Source organism: Anolis carolinensis, chromosome 4, assembly GCF_035594765.1.
Source record: "Anolis carolinensis isolate JA03-04 chromosome 4, rAnoCar3.1.pri, whole genome shotgun sequence".
Classification (NCBI taxonomy): Eukaryota; Metazoa; Chordata; class Lepidosauria; order Squamata; family Dactyloidae; genus Anolis; species Anolis carolinensis.
The window spans coordinates 175,203,869-175,226,427 of NC_085844.1; the positions used below are offsets into that span (position 1 = coordinate 175,203,869).

General features: G+C 39.8%; 1 protein-coding gene, 1 long non-coding RNA gene and 1 pseudogene across 3 annotated transcripts; 1 reads left to right on the forward strand and 2 right to left on the reverse strand.

Annotated features, from left to right (window-relative positions):
• Positions 1-467: 467 nt before the first annotated feature.
• LOC134298706 (transmembrane protein 205-like) lies at positions 468-3,779 on the reverse strand (annotated as a pseudogene).
• Positions 3,780-6,305: 2,526 nt separating this feature from the next.
• On the forward strand, positions 6,306-21,856 carry fam151a (family with sequence similarity 151 member A). Of its 2 annotated transcripts, XM_003220157.4 has the most exons (7): positions 6,312-8,113; positions 10,607-10,753; positions 14,954-15,106; positions 16,887-17,046; positions 18,445-18,669; positions 19,683-19,822; positions 20,775-21,856. In XM_003220157.4, exons 1-7 carry the CDS (start codon positions 7,990-7,992, stop codon positions 20,828-20,830), a joined length of 1,005 nt encoding a protein of 334 aa, XP_003220205.3. In that variant the 5' UTR covers positions 6,312-7,989; the 3' UTR covers positions 20,831-21,856. The 2 variants fall into 2 exon arrangements, with proteins under 2 accessions (XP_008107601.2, XP_003220205.3); XM_008109394.3 differs by lacking the exon at positions 20,775-21,856 and having other exon boundaries at positions 6,306-8,113; positions 19,051-19,790.
• Positions 10,263-13,032, reverse strand: LOC134298370 (uncharacterized). The gene is made up of 3 exons (XR_010005409.1): positions 12,981-13,032; positions 12,268-12,566; positions 10,263-10,665 (listed from the first exon to the last, which is right to left on the reverse strand). It is a non-coding gene; the product is annotated as an uncharacterized LOC134298370 (long non-coding RNA).
• Positions 21,857-22,559: the final 703 nt, after the last annotated feature.

A 22,559-nucleotide genomic window follows, 5' to 3' on the forward strand; every position in this document is an offset into this window, starting at 1 on the left:
GGACACCACAAAAGTTGGATCTTCAAACTGCAAAAAGCGAATTTATTGCGAGCTTAGCAATAACAACAAAAATGCATACATCAATGTAATCAAAGGATTTTTCGCAACCTAGAAAATGGTTGCAAGGGTTTTTATCACTTCTACAGAAAGTAGAAAATACATTCTTATTGGCTTACAAAGATCATTTACCCCATTCATCTAATGTTGGCTACGTCACAAGCATCTTAACCATCATGCAATTCCATTCGTTTTCTATGTGTAACAACATGTGACTCTTTAGACAAAGGTGCTTTCATTTTATTGACCCTGATCAACCTGCTTATCTACTACTTGTTGCAAGTATAGGTTCGAAACCCGCTGGGAACCTTAGGGAGTGAGATCTAACCAGTTCAGTCCTGATGTATTGTTATTCTTGAAAAGTAACTTTTCTCTGGAACAACTCTTTTCCCAAACATCAGCATTTTCTCTCAAACGTAGGCCCCCTTTTGCAACTTAGGGCAATCAAAACATATGGGACTTATAGTAATTAGAAGTATCTTTGAAAATTCTCGTCCCCCTCATTAATATTCCTTGCATAATAGACACATCCTCCTCAATTGATTGTCACCTTGTCATGGTGAGGGGGTTTGTGTGTTCCAATGAACCTGCGGGCGTAACCGTCAAGAGTCATGTACTCTTGTAATTTGTAGTTAGGATCCAGTTGAAGCGGCCATACAAGAGATTAATTTATGAACAATCCAATATCCCCTCCTAAGCCATAACTTTGCTCAACTAGGTACATTTCACTTACCAACTCAAACCAGTGAGCATTTATAGCAACAACTGTGACACAAATGAAGATGATGGTAATCTGGAAAGGGCAAACAGTTAATACTGGGAATTTTTTACACTTGGGAGAAGAGGTTTGCAAACACCACACAGCTGCACTTTCTTTGCTCGGAAATCCTATTTGATTTCACATCAGCATCTGATCCAATTAAACAACAACAACAACAATAACAAAACTTTATTTATACCATCTTTCCATGGGGACTCGGGGCGGCTCACATGGGGCAAGGCCCAACCATCATAATATACAAAAACAACAGCATAAATACATTGCACAATATACAAAAAATAAGACAGGAGCTACTGCTAATAGCCTCAGTAGTGCAGCCACTTCATCACATAACTTAAATTCCACTGAGTTCTACACTTAAAATCTGGTATTCCACTGGGTTCACCAGATTCGTTTCGGTTAAAGTTCAGTTTTTGAGTCTTTTAAACGTTGAGGGCAGCATTCCCCCCCCCCCCCCCCAACATATCAGGAAGAGGTGAGAAAATGGATTTTTCTCAAAACTCTGGATGTTTTGCCAAATTTCTAACGAAGTAGCACTCATTGCTCTCAGGTTAGGATCACCCAATTTGTGGGAGGAGAAATTGGGGGAGGAGTCAAAATAAACCTTTTTGGGCAATTTCCTTTTGCTCCCCAAGCAGGAAGGTTTGGTTGTATGCTACCTCATAACGCTTCTACTTTGCAAAAAAAAAAAAAAGCCTTTTAGGGTACCTTTATTCATTCCTTCCATGATTTGTCTGTGTCCTGTGTTGGGAGGGCCGGTCCTGTTGCCCTTCCAAATGGGTTTCCCTCCCATCCCTTTTCTCTCTCTCCCTCCCTGATGTTGGGAACTGTGGGAGTTGCGGTCCAAAACACCACCAGAGCCTCTGCTGTTGCCCTTCCAAATGGATTTCCCTCCCATCCCTTTTCTCTCCCTCTCTCCCTGCTGTTGGGAATTGTGGGAGTTGCAGTTCAAAACACCACCAAAGCCCTTGCTGTTGCCTTTCCAAATAGGCTTCCCTCCTATCCCTTTTCTCTATCTCCATCCCTACTGTTGGGAATTGTGGGAGTTGAAGTACCAAAAAGCACCGAGAGGGATGGTTGGCAGGCCCAAATGTCTGCAGTGTGAAAACCTCTTCATTGAAAAACACCCAAGACAACTGAGTGCACTAAATAGTGTGATTAAAAAGGTATTTTATTATGAAATGGAGTTAGACTGAACTCTCTTCTTCTGAACACTTCCCAGCGTAATCTGATGAAATCTCAGGTAAACTAGAATAAAGGCCAGCATATAGGCTGTGCAATTGTACTTTGAAATCACTCAAAACAGGGAGTTCTCATTTAAAAAGGCAACCTTTCCCAATCTTTACTTATTGGTATATCTGCTTTTTTGTTGTCTTAATATTATAGCAATTCCTTTGACCTGTCTCTAACATCAGTCATGGGAAGAGTGGCAAGTTACTTACTTTTAAACTTGGAATGGTTTCTCATTTAACCACTTCTTCATCAGGCATGCATACTGTCCCAGAGATTGTTTAACGAAGCAGTGTGTGTGTTTATATGTCTTTAAGTTGTTTCTTGACTTATGGTGACCCAATGGATTTCATATGTTTTTCATAGGCAAGAAATACTGTAATGAATGCTATTTTGTAAGCATTAAAAGGGTCCTTTTATTTCGCTTACAGTGAGACAGAGTATATCACAGAGCAATAAAGGCAGACACACAGAGTATAGCTACATTGGGCTAAGTACATTTCACTCAGCATTCTCACACATATAAACATTCACACTTCATCATGCATACATTACTATCCCTTCTTCTGTCTCCTGGAAAAGAGAGCACGAACATAGGCCAGATTGCTTCCCTGCAAATCTGCCATTCTACAAATGCACCATCTCTCTCTGTTCCTTGGAGAAGATGGCGGGTGACCAGACTACTCCTGTCTGCCATGCTTTTGGAAAATTATAAGATCTCCTATATAACAAAATTCTTGCCGATGTTCTAAAAAGTTGTAAATGACTGACAAGTTGTTTTCCAACTAAAACTTGCTGATTCCATCAGTTCTGGACTGATGTTAGCTTTCCTTCTTAACTGATAATTAGTTTTCCTTCTTAAGGAGCATTGTGTTTGTTTCCTTAACTTAATTGTCTCTGGTAATGTAAACATGTTGTTTTCCACCAAGAGTTAATCATTGTCTCTAGTCATCAATGTCAGCAGTTCAGCAACTTTAGTTGTTTTCCCTTCATCAGCCTTTTGTAGTTTTCCAGGCTTCAATCTTAGGATGGCATGTCTAGCCTCTATAGGTCCCAACCATACACCTTTCATACAATTTCATTCAATCCACACATCTTTTATTCATCATAATACTTGTAGTGGTTTTGATAGTTCCTTCGTCTGAAATTTAGCTTACATCATCTCGTCATTAGTTGTTTCCAATCCAAGTACTACCCTGGCTGATCTTGCTTATGTTCCAGGATCTGATACCTTTAGAGTATTTAGAACAAAAAACAATATGACAAACTAAAACAACCACTTATTAAATTATTTGGTCTCTCTCTCTCTCTCTTTCTCTCTCTCTCTCTCTCTTTTTTTAAAAAAAAGGAATTTACTACTTATATGGTTTTTTCTGCACTGAGAAGTTTACTGGGATGGCACACAGAAAAGACAGGTAGATTGACAAAAGCAGAAACAAAGCCAATGTGGAAATCATATGGAAAGGGGCAACTCTGAATTATATTTCAATAAATATTTTTAATTCAAAAAGCAAACCCGCCCCAATAGATGTCACAGCTCCAAAGTCACAGTAGTAGTGACTTCACATTACTGCAATGTTCAAGGACTCTTAAAATATGTGTTGACCTGTCTTAAAACAGGTTTTGTCCATTTTCAAAAACAACTAGTTCATGTGATGCTCTGTTTTTCATTTGTAGCTAAAGAACCTCCAATATGACTTACAAGCCTCATGTGATAACATCCCTAGTCTCTGCAGCAGCAGAAAACAAGCTTGCTCCATCTTCTGTATAATATCCCTTCAGATATTTAAAGATGGCTATCATATCGCTGCTCAGTCTTCCTTTCTCGGAGTGAAACGTGCTTAGCTCACTAAGTTGCTCCTCATAGGGCTTGGTTTCCATACTTTCCATTGCCTTGGTTGTTCTCCTCTGGATATATTCCAGCCTGTGAATGTCTTTCATGAAGTGTGGTGTCCAGAAATGGACACAATATTCCAGGTGACATCTGACCACTGAAGTGGCCTTGCTGTGAACACTGTACTCCTGGAATTATATTGGGTTTTTAGCTACTGCCTCCCAATGTTAATTCATGTTTAGCTTGCATTCTACTAAGATCCATAAATCTTTTTCAAACATACTGCTTTCAAACCAGCAGTCACCTGTCCTATATTAGTTCATTTCCTTTTTCCTATCTTATATTTATCCCTGTTGGAGCCATGATGGTGTAATGGGTTAAACCCTTGTGCTGGCTGGACTGCTAACCTGAAGGTTGTGTTGCTGACCTGAAGGTTGCCGGTTCAAATCTGTGAGATGGGGTGAGCTCCTCTCTGTCAGCTCTCGCTTGCGGGGACATGAGAGAAGCCTCCCAACAGAATGGTAACATGTCCGGGCATCCCCTGGGCAACGTCTCTGTAGATGGCCAATTCTCTCACCCCAGAAGCAACTTGCAGTATGTTCTCAAGTTGCTTCTGACACGATTTTAAAAAATCCCTCTTGAAATTAATTTTGTTAGTTTTGACCCAACTTTCCAATCTAGACAATGGTCACTTCATTCAACATTGTCTGCCCTGACCAATTGCCATTCTACAGAGTCTGAGACAAAAGACTTTCTAAGACAAAACTGGCATCATTGAACCTAACATTTGTCTTCATGCAATGGATGTGCTTTACCACTGAATGATAGTCCTTCACAATAATTCATCTCTAGTTATTCAGAGAAAATATAATAAAGATTAGGAAACAACATAATCCGCTGTCTCAAACTACATATGAAGACTGGAGAACAAACTTTTCAAAAGTGCTGCAAAACAGAACCGCATCGAGTTATTTCCAACATGTCAACCAGAAGGTGGCAGCAGAAGGGAACTTTTGAGAAGAGTGATTATTCTTTGTGCAACTTCAAGGAGTCTGAAATTCATTAAAAAAAAAACCAACCTGCTCAGAAGACACTGCATTTGCCCATTCATCCAAGCATAGGCTCTATTTTCATTCAGCTTGTGTGAAATGATGTGTTTCCATTTTGCACACAGATGCTCTTATGGATTAAATTAAGAGAGGGTTTAGGTGACAGCTTTGATGAAGATGTGTTGTACTAAACTTGTGTCTTACTCCCACTGGGAGTGTGTTTGTGTATATTCATTGATTTATAGATGGTGCAATCGTTATGACATCTAATATTGGAAAGGGAAAAAAATATCAGGTCATGCAAATACAAGGCCTAATTGCTGGATTTGTAATGTAGAATAACATTTAATCCTTACTCAGTGCTAATTGAATATTAAGGCACTAGTTCTTTACCCGCGATAAATGATCACCCCAAAGGAAACTGGTACAATTACAATATAACCATTATATTTTTGTACCAATATTTGTTGATCCATGAAAGTGAAAATTAGCCCTCTAATACCAATAAATTTAGTATTTTACAATAAGGTTGTTAGGTCAAGTGATTTTTCAGTCTAGCCTTGGGTTTATCCTAGGATGAGCTATAGAAGTGATAGACAACTAATGGCCAATAATTGCTGGTGGCTTACATATCAATGGGACAATGAATCTGTTCTAGGATTTAGTCTGAACTTTAAAAGAGCCATCTAAGGCAGCTGAAGCTATTTTGGTGATGAGGTTCAGCACTTCAGCTACTTTCTTTAGACCAATGGTTCTCAACCTGTGGGTCCCCAGATGTTTTGGCCTTCAACTCCCAGAAATCTTAACAGCTGGTAAACTGGTTGGGATTTCTGGGAGTTGTAGGCCAAAACACCTGGGGACTCACAGGTTGAGAACCACTGGTCTAGACTAAATACAGAATAGGATTGCCATCTTAACTAACATGGACAACTACCACATGCCACTGCATGTGAACATATAGAATGATGTTCTTGGACTACAACTCTCATCAGCTCTCACCATTGGTTATGCTGGCTAGGATCAATGGGAGCACATTTTCCATCTCTCCATTATAGAGGGTTAACCAGCTTGGCCACACAATGGGATAGCTGAATGACTGCTTAGACGTTTAGTGGTAGGCACTGAACATCTTGCATATCCAGCGCCGACTGATTCATCATATGAATTTAGTCTGATAGACTTTGTTGGTGTGCCTAGAATTGAAAACAAAACAAAAATCTAGAACCCAAAGAGTTCTTTCAGAAATTCTGTTTTAGCTTTTTTACCATATTTTCTGCCATCTAATATTACTTCTTCTTGTTCTTCCTCCCAAAGTATGTTAATATTCTTCTTGAGTATTGAGGGCGGCGGGTTCTTATTCACAAGTGCCATTCAACTACTGTGGTTCATTAGAGGAAGGTGTTGGTTCATACGTGGATGTCTTTGTCTGTAGGATACACCACCGTATTAGATATGAGTGTACAATCCTCTTGCCTCCTTCTTTAGTTTGCTTTTGTTTTCAGTCATATTTGCATTGCCACATTTTCCTTCTGTTTCTCCTGACACTTAGAAAATACATGGGAATTTTAAATTTTAGTTTATTTCTTTCTGGAATAAAGAAATAATAGTTTATTTCTTTTTGGATATTAAAACAAAAAGAATGGCACCCATCACTGTCTAGAAGGCCCTATTGATCAGAGTTGTTTACAGGAGGCAATGCATCCGGTATTCCATTGCATCTGGTTCACATGTAAATAAATGGATCTACCGAGCTGCTTAAGGCTTGCAAAAAAGAAACACATACTATAAACATATTGCTATGAATGACTTCTTTTGTGGCCATCTTCTATGACTGCAATCAGGATCAGCTTGAACCTGGTTGCCATGGTTTTACTAGGAAAGGATGAGAGGCCCCCGAGGATTTGGCCCAGCATATATACCGTAAGCCCAACCCTGTCTTGGGATATGCAAAGCAAGCACAGTACTTAAGGGCTTTAGGGGGATTTGCCGAGGTATGTCTCAGGTCTCCGGTATGTACAGTGGGATGAGTTGAATTGTTATGAGAGCCTGAACTCTGGCGTGTATGTGGCTAATGCTGTAATTTTAACAGAAGCTTTTCAGATGAACATCTTTTCTTTAATCTAACAGGGTCAGGAAAGCTTAGAAGTGATAATGTCAGCATTATTTCAAACTTGTTAATTTAAAAAAATGACAGGAGTCTTTCTTTTGTGGGTTTTGATGTGAGCCTGCCTGTGCAGTTCTGAAGACCCATCCCTCAGAAAAAACTCCTTTCACTCATATGGCATCAATATAACATATTGTGGATGTGAAGAGGCATGTGCACGTGTTTTCTTCTTTAAAGATGTTGGTGAGATGGACTTTAGCCTCAAAACGTTATCATGCACATCGGACAGTAAAAGGGAGGAAGGGTAGATTTCAGAGAAACATAAACCAGGGAAAGTCTTATCCAAGGTATTCTCCAGTGAGGGGGTTTAGGACAGAGATGCCTTTTTTTTCTTGAAAGAAAGCTGGTTTTGGCTATCTGGGATTGTTTGCTTGCTGTATCAGCATGATGGTATGATCTGATAAGGAGCCAAATCTTTCAGAAAACAAGAGAGATCATTATAAAATATACAGATTAACAGAAGAAAACAAGACTGCAGAGTTTGTTAGAAGAACAAGAAAATATTTGGAAGACCTACTAACTTAAAACCTGCAAAAAGCCCATTAAATAATTTGGGAAGAAAACTCTGTCAAGGAAGCTTGGTGTAATAAGAGTCTTGCAACACTCAAACTATTGAAATTGAACAAAAGAACTACATCTGACCCAATAGCGAAGTATCTGAAGGACATACCATTGAAGTTGTGCTGGAGGATCCTGAGGAAAGCAGGATAGTTCCTAAATCAAGATTGCTGGCGTATTTGAGCTCTAGTTTCAGCCACCAAAATTTCTGGCAGGGGCTTCAGACGTCATGAGATCATAAACACAATTTATGCTCTCATCCTATTTTTGGAAAGAAGCTGTAGTTTCATAGCTGAAGCTGTTGCACAGAAGCAGCATGAAGTGTCCTTCCATGGGAAGAAAAGGAGTCCTTGCAGTTGGGCTCTGCGCTCTGGTAGTCGTTTCTGCTTGCATTGCTCTTTCTGTGTTGCTGACGGTCAACAAGAAGTCTGCACAACAAGGTATTAAGTCAAGGCTTATTGAAATTAGGAGGTGATGTGTAGCTGGAGGTTTTAGTCAAATCATGTAGCAGGCGGGCAGGGAGACAAACAGACAGACAGATGTGTTCATTCAATTACAGAAGTCCTTTTGTTTGCACAATCTGTGAGATTTTCAGTAACTACATACACACACAGAGGATTAGCATTGTAAATGTTTACATGCTATGAAATTTCTTGCAAATTGGCCTTAGAACTAATGGTTGTTTCACTGGTCTTAGCAATTACAAACATGTTGTGTTTTTAAAATGATATCTTTGATTGGCCTGATCTAATTTGTTGCATTATTTTGCTGTCAATCATTGTTCATGATTAGTCTCTTGACTATCAGTCTCTTTCCTCTTTGGTAATCTTGGAAAATTACTCACTATTTAATGAATTGTGAAAGCAGAAATTTTGTAGTTGACATTCACATTGTCCAAAAAATTGTTATAGCTTATTATCCGGGCAGAGGCCAAAAGAGGGCTGGCCCTAAACAGAGAAAGGGGAGAGAGGGTTGTGGGAGTAAGGCCATTCCCCGTTTTCCTGTTATTCCCCCCACCCATGTTCCCCTCGTGGAAACAACCCTCCTTTATGCTATGGGAAGGGGAGAATAACCAACGAAAATGGGGAAAATCATTTTCCTCTTTCTTCTCCAATAAAATGAACTATCCTTCTCTGTCTAGGCCCCTTTTGGAGTCCGCTCATATAATGAAGCGGTACCATTATGTTTAATGTTTTTCTATGTTACACAACACTTTGTGTTCTTTTAGACTGAGTCTCATAACAGAAAGAGAGGCATGATTGTATGACAAAGTTCAGTATAATGTCAATGCAAAGTTCAATATTTATATTGTGTGTGTGTTTCTTTCTGGCCATTTTTATTATTATTTGTTTTGTTTCATGTTTATTGCTGAATATAAGAACACTTATCTGCATCAGTTATCAAATATTCTAGTAGATAGGTACACCACTGTGTAGCTACTTCAGAATCTGAACTTTATTGAGCTGGTATTTGCTCTTATATGACTCTCTGACTTTTATTAATGATGATATTTGACATTTATCTCTTGATGCTGCTATTAATTGATCTATTTTACTAATTCATCGTGTTTTGTATGCTGCATACATTATTTTATAAACCAACTGATCAATAAATTAAGAAAAGTTAACAACTCTTTGCTTCACAGAACTGTTCCTCAAGCCGAGACTTCTGTTTGAATGCATCCATTCTTTTTTTTATCAAACACATACTATTTACTATCATGTATAGTGTAGATCAACACAAAATGAAATCCCACTGATTTCAATAATGTTTATATGCAGTTGTTAAAATACGTGCACCTTTAGGTCCAGATCTGTTAATTTTCCCAGTTAAAGTAGGCTGATGCCCAAAATGGCTACATGGTTCAAAGAAGACTAAATTGTCTGCTGTTTCCTCTGAAATGTACACACTACGCAAACTAAATCCAGCAACATAACAAGATATCTTTGAGATGAGTAACAAGTCTAAACATTAAATTTATTTATGTTTCTTATATACCTTATACATATCCCCATGGGATGCCAACCATCACACTAGACCCTGCCCCCCAAACCTACATTTCAAGCTGTTCATTCATTCAGTATGCATAATTGGCACACACATGTTTCGACTATGCAGGTAATGGAGCCCTGTAATATGTATTTATTTGTATAGTGGGGGTGATATACAGCTTGAGCACCCCTCATCCAGAATTCTAAAATCTGAAGTACTCCAAAATCCAAAGTTTCCCACATGGGTGGCTGAGATAGTGACGCCTTAGCATTCTGATGGTTCAGTGCACATAAACTTAGTTTCATGCACAAAAATATTAAAACAATGGTTATAAAATTACCTTCAAGCTATATGCATAAGGCATGTATGAAACATAAATGAAAATCATGTTTAGACTTGGGTCCCATCTCTAAGATATCTCATTATATACATATATGCAAATACAAGTATTCTAAAATAAAAAATTGAAGTCCTGAACACTTCTGCTCCCCAAGTATTTTGAACAAGGGATACTTGACTCATATAAGTAATTATAAAGAGCAAAAAAATGAGATTAAGCGCTAATGAGCTACTGCAGGCAAAGCCAAGAACTGAATCCAAACACTCTACCATTTCACCTCCATGAGATCCCTGTTGTTAGCAAAGCTCCATAACCTCAGCCCACAGTAGGGTACCTGATGCATAGTATGTCTTCATCATCAGCCAAATATAACATAATTGGAATGGATGTGTTTATTGCAACCTCTCTCAGAGAAGGAAACATAATATATTTGTTCTACACAGTTAGAAGATATGCATTAGTGAGGTCCAAATGCTTTAAAAGACTTTGAGAATTAAGTTGGCTTCTTTTCTAGCTCTTTCTTTCTTGTGTTGATTTAATTTCTATTATGACTATTGTATTCGTTTCTGTTCAACATCTTGTTTGGATCTTGATTTTTCAGACCCAGGAGTCCAGCCGGATTTCTATACAGGTGGCGATCTGTTGGATTATCTGCTCAGTCTAAAGAGAATAGACAGGAAAGATGGATTACTAGTCACTTGGTACCATGCTGCAAATAAAAAGAGGGAGATGGAAGAGGCATTAAAGAGTAAGACAAGTCTTTTCTCCCTTTAGTTTGGATTGATGTGTCTAAAAGCACAGTGTCAGGATGATTTTTTAAAAAAATTCAGTACATAAGCTTCAGAGCAAAACTTGCCCAGACATTATATGACATCTACTTCTTTCAAGGCTAATACACAAGATCTTTGGAAAACGTACTTTTTGAATTACACCTTTCGAAATATCTAAGGTGGATGCTCTCAGGCAATAAAGTACAGGAGAAGGAAGGTTTGCCCCCATGGTTAGAACATGAGGGCTGTGTTGGACTTTGGCCCAATTTTGGGAATCGTCTTCCCGCAAATATTTTCTTTTTCTTGCCAATGGTCTGAGTCCAGACACCTCCACAAAGTGCAAATCCCAGGATTCAATAGGATGCTGCCACAGGAGTGAAAGTAGACTTATAGTGTTATGACTGTGCAGTGTGGAAGGGTCCTAATATTCCTCTACCATGTTTCCCCGAAAATAAGACAGTGTCTTATATTAATTTTTGCTCCCAAAGATGTGCTAGGTCTTATTTTCAGGGGATGTCTTATTTTTCCATGAAGAAGAATTCACATTTATTGTTGAACAAAAAAATGAACATTTATTCTATACTGTATGGTAGTTGTCATCACAAACCAACATAACTAAACCTGACAAACTGTGACTCCTGTCAAGAATTTCTTGTTACTACCATTATTTTCATATACAACTGGTATGTACATTTACCAATCCTGCATGCTATTGTGTTTTGTTTGGCGGGCGCCAGGCATGCTTCCAAACAAAAGCTTTGCTAGGTCTTACTTTCGGGGGAGGCCTTATATTTAGCAATTCAGTAAAACCTCTACTAGGTCTTATTTTTTGGAGATGTCTTATTTTCAGGGAAACAGGGTAATATGGGGGATAAACATTTACATTATTTCTAGGCAATGAAAAGGTATAGCGTAACTACCGTATTTTTGTCTTTTAAAGTTATATTCTGGATAGAACATGATGGGGAATTTCTCACTAATCTCATACTGTTAAACTGCAATCCAGCATAGCAAATGGTAACTAATACTGGGCATTGTAATGCCACAGTTTCCACTAGGCTTGTGCAGTCAGGTAAACTTTGACCCATTTTGTGTTCTGACTTTCGGTGGGGGCCCCAATCTGTTTTTGGGAGCCTCCTGAAATCGGGAGGGCAGATATCTGTTTTGGCTCTGGGGTGCCGAAAGTTCTGTTTTCTATTGACCCATTATGGGGAGTGGGTTCCCAGGCTCCCCTTCCCATCATAGGCATAAGGCATTTAAGCTATTTTTACTCTAGAGGAGAGGTGCTCAGCTGTGGGCAGGTGCACACTTTAACAAGGCTTACCTGTTGCTCTACTCTAGAGGAGAGGTGCTAGGCTGTAGGCAGGCATACTCTTTCTGGGCTGGCATGCCACGTCCACACTCTTTCCAAGGCAAGGAGGCAAGTTCTGTTTCTTACTCTAGAGGAGGCACTCAGCTGCAGGCAGGTGAGCACTTTAAGGAGGCTTCTTACCTGTTTCTCTACTCTAAGGGAGAGGCATTCGGCTGCAGACAGGCTTGTGCACTTTCTGGGCCTGCACACCACACACGCACTGTTTCCAAGGCAAGAATGCAAGTTCTGTTTCTTACTCTAGAGGAGGCGCTCAGTTGCAGGATGGTGTGTGCGCTTTCTGGGCTTGCACACCACACACACACACTTTCCAAGGCAAGGAGGCGGCTCCCAAAAAGCAGGCAAGGAGCCAGGGTCCGCTTCCACTTGCTTTCATGTTTAGCTGATTTTCGTACCAGGAAGGGGCTTCCTGTTACGTGCTCCTGAAGGTAATGAAAGTAATGAAAGAACAAATGTAACGAGGGAAAACGGATCCATGCACAACTATAGTTTCCACCCTGTCCTGCCCAGAATAATATTTTAATAAGCTAATTCTAGATTTCAAACAGGATTTTAAATACATGTTGCCGCCCCCCCCCGCCCCCGAATAAATGAGGAGTATTGGTGCCCAACAACATCTTGGGGGCTGGGGCGGTCTCATGAATCCCACCCTGCCATAGATTAAGAAGTGGATGAACAACCACAACTGAGAAATTGTGCTAACTTTTACATATAAGCAACACCATTTGTTACAGTTAATCAAGCTACCCAAATCTGTAATGATAAGCAGGGAAGGATGGCTCACACAGCCGCGATAAGAAATGAGCGACTGAGAATCGTTGCTCAAGATAAGTTACCTCTGTCAACACAGACCACTAGGTTTCATGGAGCATTTCGTCTGGAGGGCCTTATCGCTTTGTGATAATGAAACTAAAGAAATGGACAGGAAGCTCTAGGCTGATGTAAGAGGCCTCCTTCCACTTACCAAGCAGCCCGAGACTGCCTTCACAAACAAATCTTACATCAGGCATTTTATCTGTAAGATCAGACCTTTCACCAGGGAATCCCTCTAACACAGAAATGCAGAATAAAGAAGTTTCCCCTGATCAGCAAGGAAGGTTACAGAGCTGACCAGTACAGAGGGATCAAAAGAACACTGCAGGCACTTTCTAGATGCTCAAAATCCAATTTATATCGATTTCCTAAGATGCTTTTGGAGTGTTTTTCTAGTAGACCCAGAGTTTGGAAATCCCTTTCCCCCCTTTATTTGTTTGCTACATCTTTCAGAATGTCCCAACCATCATGGTCATTGCATATGCTGGCTAGAATAATCTGGAAACTGTCATCACATGCACGCACACACAAATGGTATTTTCCAGCTCTGTGTTTTGATTGGCAAAGGAACTCAGTGATTGCTTCCTCTGAAACAAAGGTCTATAGGACTGGACTGAAGCAACAATGGTTCAGCTGACCAACTATAAAAAGATCCAATTCATGTATCTGTTGCAGCAAAAATAACAAAAGATTGAAATGCCTCAAAGGTCAATGCATTTGGTATGGCACAACTTTTAACTTCACACTAGAAATCCATTGTGCCCATTGTGTCCAATGAAGTGGTTAATTCACAAAGGTTTATGTCCTAATGAATGTCTTAGATTTTAAGGGGCTTAAGGAACTTGCTTTATAGACTCAATAGTACTTCCAGATACATGTTGGTGATATCTTACAGTGTCATTCCACTGTATTCCATTCTTTATGCTCCCTCGCTTCTGGCCACCGTCAATCATAGGTACCGTATATATTTGAGTATAAGCCGAGTTTTCAGCCCTTTTTAGGGCTGAAAAAGCCTCCCTTGGCTTATACTTGAGTAAAGGCCCTGGATGGCTTATATTCAGGTTGGCTTATACTCGAATATATAGGTAATTAGAGTCGGACAGTCTTATCTTATTAAAGTCTTATTATTATCTTAAATTACAGTTTTATGTAAATTTTCAAAAACATTTAACCTAATGATGCCTCAATTAATGTAATTTTATTGGTATCTATTTTTATTTTTGAAATTTACCAGTAGCTTCTGTATTTCCCACCCTTGTCTTATACTCGAGTCAATACATTTTCCCAGTTTTTTTGTGGTAAAATTAGGTGCCTTGGCTTATATTCGGGTTGGCTTATACTCAAGTATATATGGTAGTTCTCTCTTCTTTTTCAAACCCAAAACTTTGTTTCATTCAGTTTCTTTCAGCTCCAAGTTCAAACCCTGCTTGTTTGAAATCCACACCTTGACTAAATTCTCTGAGGCAGGCATCTACCTTTTGATACATTCTGTTCACCCACAGCACCCTTTTTCTGGACGAGTGCAACCATCAGAGATCAATACAGTCCTCTCTTATGGTTCACCATCCCTGGCTATAATTATTTGGGGGTATTTATAAGTGAAATCCAAGGCAAAACAAGGTAAATATAATCAAAGCAATGCAAAACATATTAAATGCTGAAGTTTTAATACATCTAGAAGTGACCCCCTTGGACTTCGATCTCATATCCACCTGTCATCTGAAATTGTGTCTTTTGCCCACACCAAACTTCTAATGTATACTTAGCAAAGTTGTTCATGGTCTTATGTGCCAGGCCACAACTTCTATCATCCTAACGCAGTTTGAGCAGGAGTAAATGGAGATTGCAATACAACGCATCTGTTGGTCGTCAATATGGGGAAAGTTATATGATCTGTTGATCGTAATAAATTATTTCATTAATATGGGGAAAGGTGACACACAAACTCCAGCCAGGACTTCTTTCACTATGGATGAAGTTCTTTTTGTGACTCCAGGTGATGTCATGGCACTGGAATCTGATGTGACCATTGAAGGCTACAACACACCCAGTGAGACAGGCAAACCCATCATGGCCCACCCCCCTGACATCTACAGTGATAATTCTCTTGAAGAATGGCTGACGGCAGTCCTTAAATCATCCGATAAGGGTAAGGTAGTAGCTTAAAGTATTTTAATATTACATTGCCTATATTAGCTTTATATGAATGATGCTCTATGATTTGTAGTAGGGGTAGGAATCATTTCACATTCCACATGTTTTAGATTGCAACTTTCATAATCCATTTCCAGTGGCTATGCTGGTTCAGATGTCTGACAGCTGAAGCCCAAAACATTTGTAGGTTTTTTACATATGTATTGAAAGCATCTTCCAGAGTGGAAATTTGTGACATAAAAACTCTGGTATCCATTGTACAGGTATCCATGATTTTGTTTACACACATATCACTTTCTTGGTCTTCTGGGCAATTTGTATGGTATGTTTGTGCCAGAGGTTGGCTACAGAGTCATGCTGAAGGACCTAAGTGATGCCTAGAAAGATGCCCTCTCTTAGCATTTCCTAAGTCCTCCAGCCCAATTCTGTGGTATACTTCTGCTGGAAGCCTTTATTCAGTAGATTTCCTATGACCTGTGGTTTTATGTATCCACACAAAGTCCTGGACCATATCCTCTCTGGATATGGGGTCATATAAGTGGCCATGACTGGAAGACACCAGATCCCATTTGATCTTGGAAGCTAAGAAGGTTCAAGCCTGGTAAGTAATTGGATGGGAAATCAGCAAGGAAAATGAATGTGATGTAGGCAATATTTATCTTCGAGTCTTCTTGTCTAAGACAGGCAATTTCATGGGGTTGCCAAAAGTCAGTTAACTACTTGAAGATGCAGAACAAATGCAGCTTTCTGAGCAGAACCTATTCCCTCTCAACTGAAATTAAATGGCTCAGTTAGGAGACAAAGTTGGAATCAGCAGAGGGGAGAAGAGTTGTAAGAACAAACAGTTGTCCAAGGGAAAAAATTATTTAATTATTATTATTTATTTGCTTCATTTTTACCCTGCCTTTCTCAATCCCGGAGGGGGCTCAAGGCGACTTACAAATCTGGCAAAAATTCAGTGCCGTACAGGTAAAAATAAAACACATCTCATCAAAATGTGAACAATCTAAACATATAAGCAAGGGGCCGGGCTGTGGCGCAGCTGGCTAGTAACCAGCTGCTATAAATCACTACTGACTGAGAGGTCATGAGTTTGAAGCCCGGGTCGGGTTAAGCCTCCGACCATTAAAAAAAAAACAGCCCCGGCTTGCTGTTGACCTAGCAGCCCCGAAAGACAGTTGCATCTGTCAAGTAGGGAAAATTTAGGGATGTTTTATGCGGGAGGTTAATTTAACTGATCTACAACACCATAAAACTGTTCACGAGGAAAAGAAGAGGAAGAACAGCCACCAATGGACGGTGAAGCAACATCTCCCCCTGTGGCCGGAAATCGTGAAGCTGGAAAGATGTTAAAAATGCCTCTGTGTCTGTCTAAAACTGAATGTTGTTTGTCTGTTGGCATTGAATGTTTGCCATATATGTGTTCATTGTAATCCGCCCTGAGTCCCCTTCGGGGTGAGAAGGGCGGAATATAAATACTGTAAATAAATAAAATAAATAAATTAAAACACATATTAATCAATTAACAGATTTAAAAGGTTAAGGAAATGCAGAGGAAGAAGTAAGAAAGCTCAGCCAAGTGAAAAGCAACAAAACACAGGGAATAGAGGGAAACTGCTCTATGTCAGGAGAAGCGTGGTTTTCGAGCTTAAACGTAAGGGCATGTTAAATTACTTAATGTGAAGTGCTTAGGAGAGGAGAAAGTTATCCTTTTACTACGGGGGCAGCAATAGAGAAGTAGAAATCTTGAAATCATTTTTTTCTTATCTAAATAGCTATTAAGCTGGATTTCAAAAACATCAAGACAGTTGGCCCATCTCTGGATATCTTAGTAAAAGCCTCCTCTGGGCTAAATATTAACCGGCCTGTGTGGCTAAATGCAGACATTCTGAATGGCCCAAATGTACCCATTAACATTGCTGTTAATGCAACCCGGTGAGTAAAATCAACTTTCCTTATATTTCTAGCAGGATTCCTTTTGCACTCCCATTTTTATTTTAAAAAATGGTAATCCTACTGGACTACTAATGGGGTATAAAGCTCCTTGGGTTTTAAACTGTTATGCTTTTGGTCTCAGGGGTAACGGCTGATGCTTCTTCCTTGGTCATACAACAGGAATCAGATGGCTCCCAGGCGCAGCTTCTCTCCCCAGCCCTTGAATGGCACCATCTGGTTCATGTTGCAGAGCAAAGGAAGGAGCAGATGTTGATCCTCCTAGAAGAGCAAAGGCTACTTCTTTTCCCCCAACTTCACAACATCAGCTGAATGGCTCTTTGGGTTATCACCACAAATAATAGGTGGCTGGAGGTGGGTTAAACTGCATCTAGGAGTCATTTGTGTCCAGTTGTGTAGCTTGATAAAATCATTGTTCAAAGAGGTACTGATTACCTCCTTACACAATAATGGTATTTATATGCACATTGCATTTCTGCAATGCTGCACCAAAATTAGATGTTGACAATGTGAGGAAAGACATCAGCAGCAGCAGCAGCAGCTATCACTCGCGGCTGAGTATGATTGTCCTCCAAGTGTAGGGTCTTGGCACTCACTCAGCACTACACCACCGTCCAGAGCTGCACAAAGACAGTACCAAGCAAATATGTATAGTTGCATTGTTGTTAAGGATTTGATGCCGTAAAGCACATGGCAAAACACATCAGCAAGATGTGGCAAAACTGCTGTTGTAACTTAGAGAAACCAACATCCATAGCAACTGCCAATTTTTCCTGAGTATTTTTGGGTGTATGTGTCATAAATTATTCTTGGAGCAGAACCATGTTAGGCTAGCGTTTTCTTTGTGACAAGGCTTCAAATCATCCCACATTCCTCATTTTTCTCCTAACACAGGGCTTCACTGAGCCAATTTTGCAGTGACCGAGAACACACGATTCTTGATAAATTCCAAGTGTCTACTTGATTGTGTCAGATGGCCAAGTTGGCTTGTGCCTGGAGACCTGCTATCAATCACATCTCAGCCAAGCAGGGTTTCCCTTCTATGTAGCCTGCAAAAATGCAGTCTAAATTTCAGACTACAACATTTGCCAGCTGGTAGTATCTTAGCTCATATTGGCAAAGCATTGCAGAAAACGTGTGATACAGGAGAGCATTTGAAATGGGGCTGGGGGCATTCTGGGATCCAGATTGTGTAGGGGGGCAGTGTGTGTCAGATTTTGTTTCAGACCACCCAGTTGCCAACTAAAGCAGAGTATTTGAGCATTTGTCTCCTAAAGCAGAGTATTTGGACTGATTCTAGCATATCCTAGAGTGGAGATGAACTATAAGGGAGTTTTGAAAAGGCTTGCAGTTATATTCTTTTTGACTTTTGTTCCCCAGGTTCCTCTCACTCATCCAGGAGAAGTTCCCAAACTGCACTGTCTCCACAGGTTGGACAACTCTGTATTTGCCTTTCTTTCCGCACAGCACCTATACGCAGAAAATGGTTGAGAAAATGCATAGCCTTGTAGGAAATCTGCCTCAGCGAATCACATTCCCTGTAAGAGCTGTCATGGTAAGGCCATCCTGGTCTCATTTGAGCTGGCTTTTGAGTCAGTCCGAAAGGTAAGAAACTGGGAAGTTCAAATATATATCCATTTTACTCTCTGAGTAAGGGAAATCATATTATTCCTCCCTGTATTGTGTAGTATTGTACTTAGTGTGCAGTGTTGTTTGTACTGTGATATGTAACGTGTAGAGTTTATGCATACATTAATTGTGTATGTAAACTGTATATATATGTGTGTGTATGTGTGTATACAGTATATATATGTATTATTTATATATGTTAATGCACATTTTACTTTTAAAAAAGGGTAATAAACTACATTAACACATCCATTATTCAGTTGCTTTGGAAGAAAAATAAATAAATAAAGAAGAAAAGATATAGAAGCGAAATTGACCAAACGTCAGAAATAACTGTTTTTGTTTTTGTTTACATAGGAAGTGGAACTTAACAAATTTCAGTCAGCTGTCCACATTCACTGGTGTTAGGAGTGTAAACCTTCTGCAAAATGGAAAAACCTTAATAAAAACATTACTGGTGTTTCGGTTTTTTTTAAATCTCAGAGAACATATCTCCAGTCTTCCAGTGTAATTGTCTTTCAGTGTAACCATATGGCCAATTTCCATCAGAAAGCTCTACATCTTCCAATACAACTCTATGCTCAACCTCTGATGAATATTGACCATAAAGTTGTATTGGAGGAGCTTGAGATTTCTAATTGCGACCATATTAATCAAATCCACAAAAGTTAAACTCACAAATGTGGCAGGTGTACTGCGCAGATACATTTCACTAATGCAGAACTGATGGTCACATTTGCAGACAGGACATTTAACATTTCAACAGGTTAGATACCAAATAAATTACCCATGAGATCTAACACTGATTCCCAGCCCTTTCCTTTACAAAATTTCAAGTATCTAATAAAATTACAAGGATGCCTCAATGGGATGAGATAGGGGTTCTACAGAAATGTAGGAGACGGAAAGTGGTTAACCCCATTTTTCTCCTGCTGAACATCCCCATGGCCTTTAAAAAATTCTGGTTAGGTTCTTCTCTCTTCCCTTAGATACAGCCTTACCTTATGGCAAGGGAAAACCGATCCAGTTACAGTGGAAGATCTCTTGTTTATCCGAAATAATAGCCAACCTGAGCAAATCTATTATGACCTTTATGATCCTGTTTTGTCTCAATTCAAAGACATGGTCTGTGAGTACTAAGTTGTATTCTTTTAAAAAATCAGAATATTTGGTTCTACCAAGATAAGGAGGAGGGGCAATGGGAGATCCTACTTTTTTTTGCATATTATATGATACAAGAGGGGTCACAGGGGTCACAGTCTCACTTCCTCCAGGTCACCCATACAACAGGCATGTAAATAGACTGTTGCAATGTGCAAATAATGCTATTTCCTTCATGAAATGTGTGGAAAGTCTATTCAATGCTATCTTCAGTTTGTAGCCCTTTCCATTTTTTTCATTGTTTCTTGTCTTTAACAAGAGAGAAATTGTTAATGAGAAAAAGGATGAAAGGCTATGCCGTGCTTTTTATTTGTCAACATTGGAACCATCACCCAAGAGGGACAAAGATGGAAACTTGAACTAAGTCTTCTTTTGTGTTATGTGCTGAATATTCTGAATCAGCAAAAAAATCAAGGTTTCAGTCATGAGATCAGTACAGTTCTTGACAGTGGTCCATATATGCTATAGGAGAAGTTCTAGTTCAATAGCTTCTTGCCCACCAACATAAAACACAGTGATATGATAATTGTATACTTCAGAATTTGGTTGCTTACCCCTGTTTGATAGCAGGTTTAACTGTTTAATGCAGTGGTTCTCAACCTGTGGGTCTCCAGATGTTTTGGCCTTCAATTCCCAGAAATCCTAACAGCTGGTAAACTGGCTGGGATTTCTGGAAGTTGTAGGCCAAAACACCTGGGAACCCACAGGTTGAGAAATACTGGTTTAATGGATATGCTATGTGTTGAAATCCAAACCAGACTTCAATTTGCAATTTGGCCATTCTTAGTTACGTTGGTTCTTTCTTGTATATGGTGTTTGGTTCCACTGATTTCATCAGAGGACCTACAGTTATTTGCTAAGTACTATTTTAACTAACAGGAACACAATTAGAAGCGTCTAATCCATCTCTGTTTCTACAGTCACTTCTACAAGAAATAGTATTTCTACCAACCAAACCAAGATGAATACTAAATAGGATAATCTTCATGGAATCATAGAGTTGGAAGAGACCACAAGGGCCAGCCAGGTCAACTCCATGTGATGCAGGAATACACAGTATCGGCACTATCATCATCAGCATCTTGGGAAAGTCAATGATTCATGTACTATTTCCAGAATTTCCCATTTGTTGTGACCAATGTCAGACTATAGCACTGAAGAACTTGACAAAATGAACATGAAAATTAGATTTATACCTATTTGGAATTGAACTTTGAGAAGATATTATTGAAACACCATCAGATTTTTAAACTGTTTCTAGAGATTCAGATGTGTGCTCTTACCAAGAACGGCTTTGCCCAGCTTTGAATGATGCACCCCTTGCCGAAAATATACATAGCTAACCACATCAGCCTTAGCTATCTCCTTGTAAGATTACTACGGGAGGTTATCTTTGAAGTCTGTTGGAAAAAAGGCCCAATTGCGAAATGGGGTGGCCAGATGGCCTTCTACTGTATACTTTTTGGAACACCGTTCTGCATTGAATCCACTGGTTTCCAAGTAAAATCCAAACTGATGACCCAGTATGTGACTGTCTTATCTGGAAAGCCAAGTTAATCTTGTAGGAACTTCCCCTTAGTTTAAGATCTGCTTCAGAAACTGATCTGGATGCTCCACTAGTAATGTGGGGAATAAAAAAATATTTTGCACATGGCACAATTGTGGAATTCTTCTAGCCCCTTTTATGTTTAGAACAATGGTTGTTGTTGGATTTTGAGCGATTTTGGCCTTCCCTTCCAAATGTTTTCAGACTGCATCTCTCATTAGCTCTAACCAGAAGAACTACTGGTGAGGGATGCAAGCCATTTAGGTTCAATACTTGGAAGTCCATAATTTGTCCACCCTTTTTAAAAAAAAATTCTATTGATTTATTTTTTTGCAAGTAAAGAAAATGTAGAATAAAATGCAGCAGTCATTAAAAAACAAATTCAGTTTTTGAAACAATTTAAAGTTCTTAATCTAGCTTGCTGACCATGTTCTATAAACTTAACACTGTAACGACTGAACTTTCATCTCTGATCTTTCTTGTGATATCACTCATTTACTAATTTATCTGACTTCATTGTCCATGCTACCCAGTGTGAGGGCAAAAGCATGGAAAACTGCAAATCAAGTAAGTATTATAAGGCAAATGATGCTACCAGAAACAATTGGTCCTCAGTCTTCTGTGGAGTTGAGATTAACTTTCAACATTAGAAGGATGGAAAATTAGACTGAGAAGGTCTGAGTATCAGAACCTGGGAATGAATTGCTTTAATCCGGAAATGGACAAACACTGCTCTGTAGATGTTGTTGGACACCAAATCTCAACAGCCCCAACTAACATGGCTAACAGATGAGAGTTGTAGTAAAAGTAGAAAAATTGTTGTGGAAAATTTGTTGGTGACAGGGCCGGCTGGAGATAAATTTAAATGTTAAGCGGGGGTGCTGAAAAGCGCCCCCCCCCCCGCCGGCACCGCCTTCCGCGCCCTGGCCCCGCCTCCCGCCCAGCGTGCCCTGGCCCCACCTCCCACGCTGCGTGGGAGGCGGGGTCAGGGCGAATAGCATGGGAGGCGGGGCCAGAGTTGGCCCCGCCTCCCGCGCTACTCACCTTCGCCCGTCTGGCCTTTTCCAGCTGGCCAGACTGCAGCGGAGGTCCCTCCAGGCCGCAATCGCCTCCATGGCCTCCATGGTGGGGCCGGCCCTGGTTGGTGATAAAGCTGCAG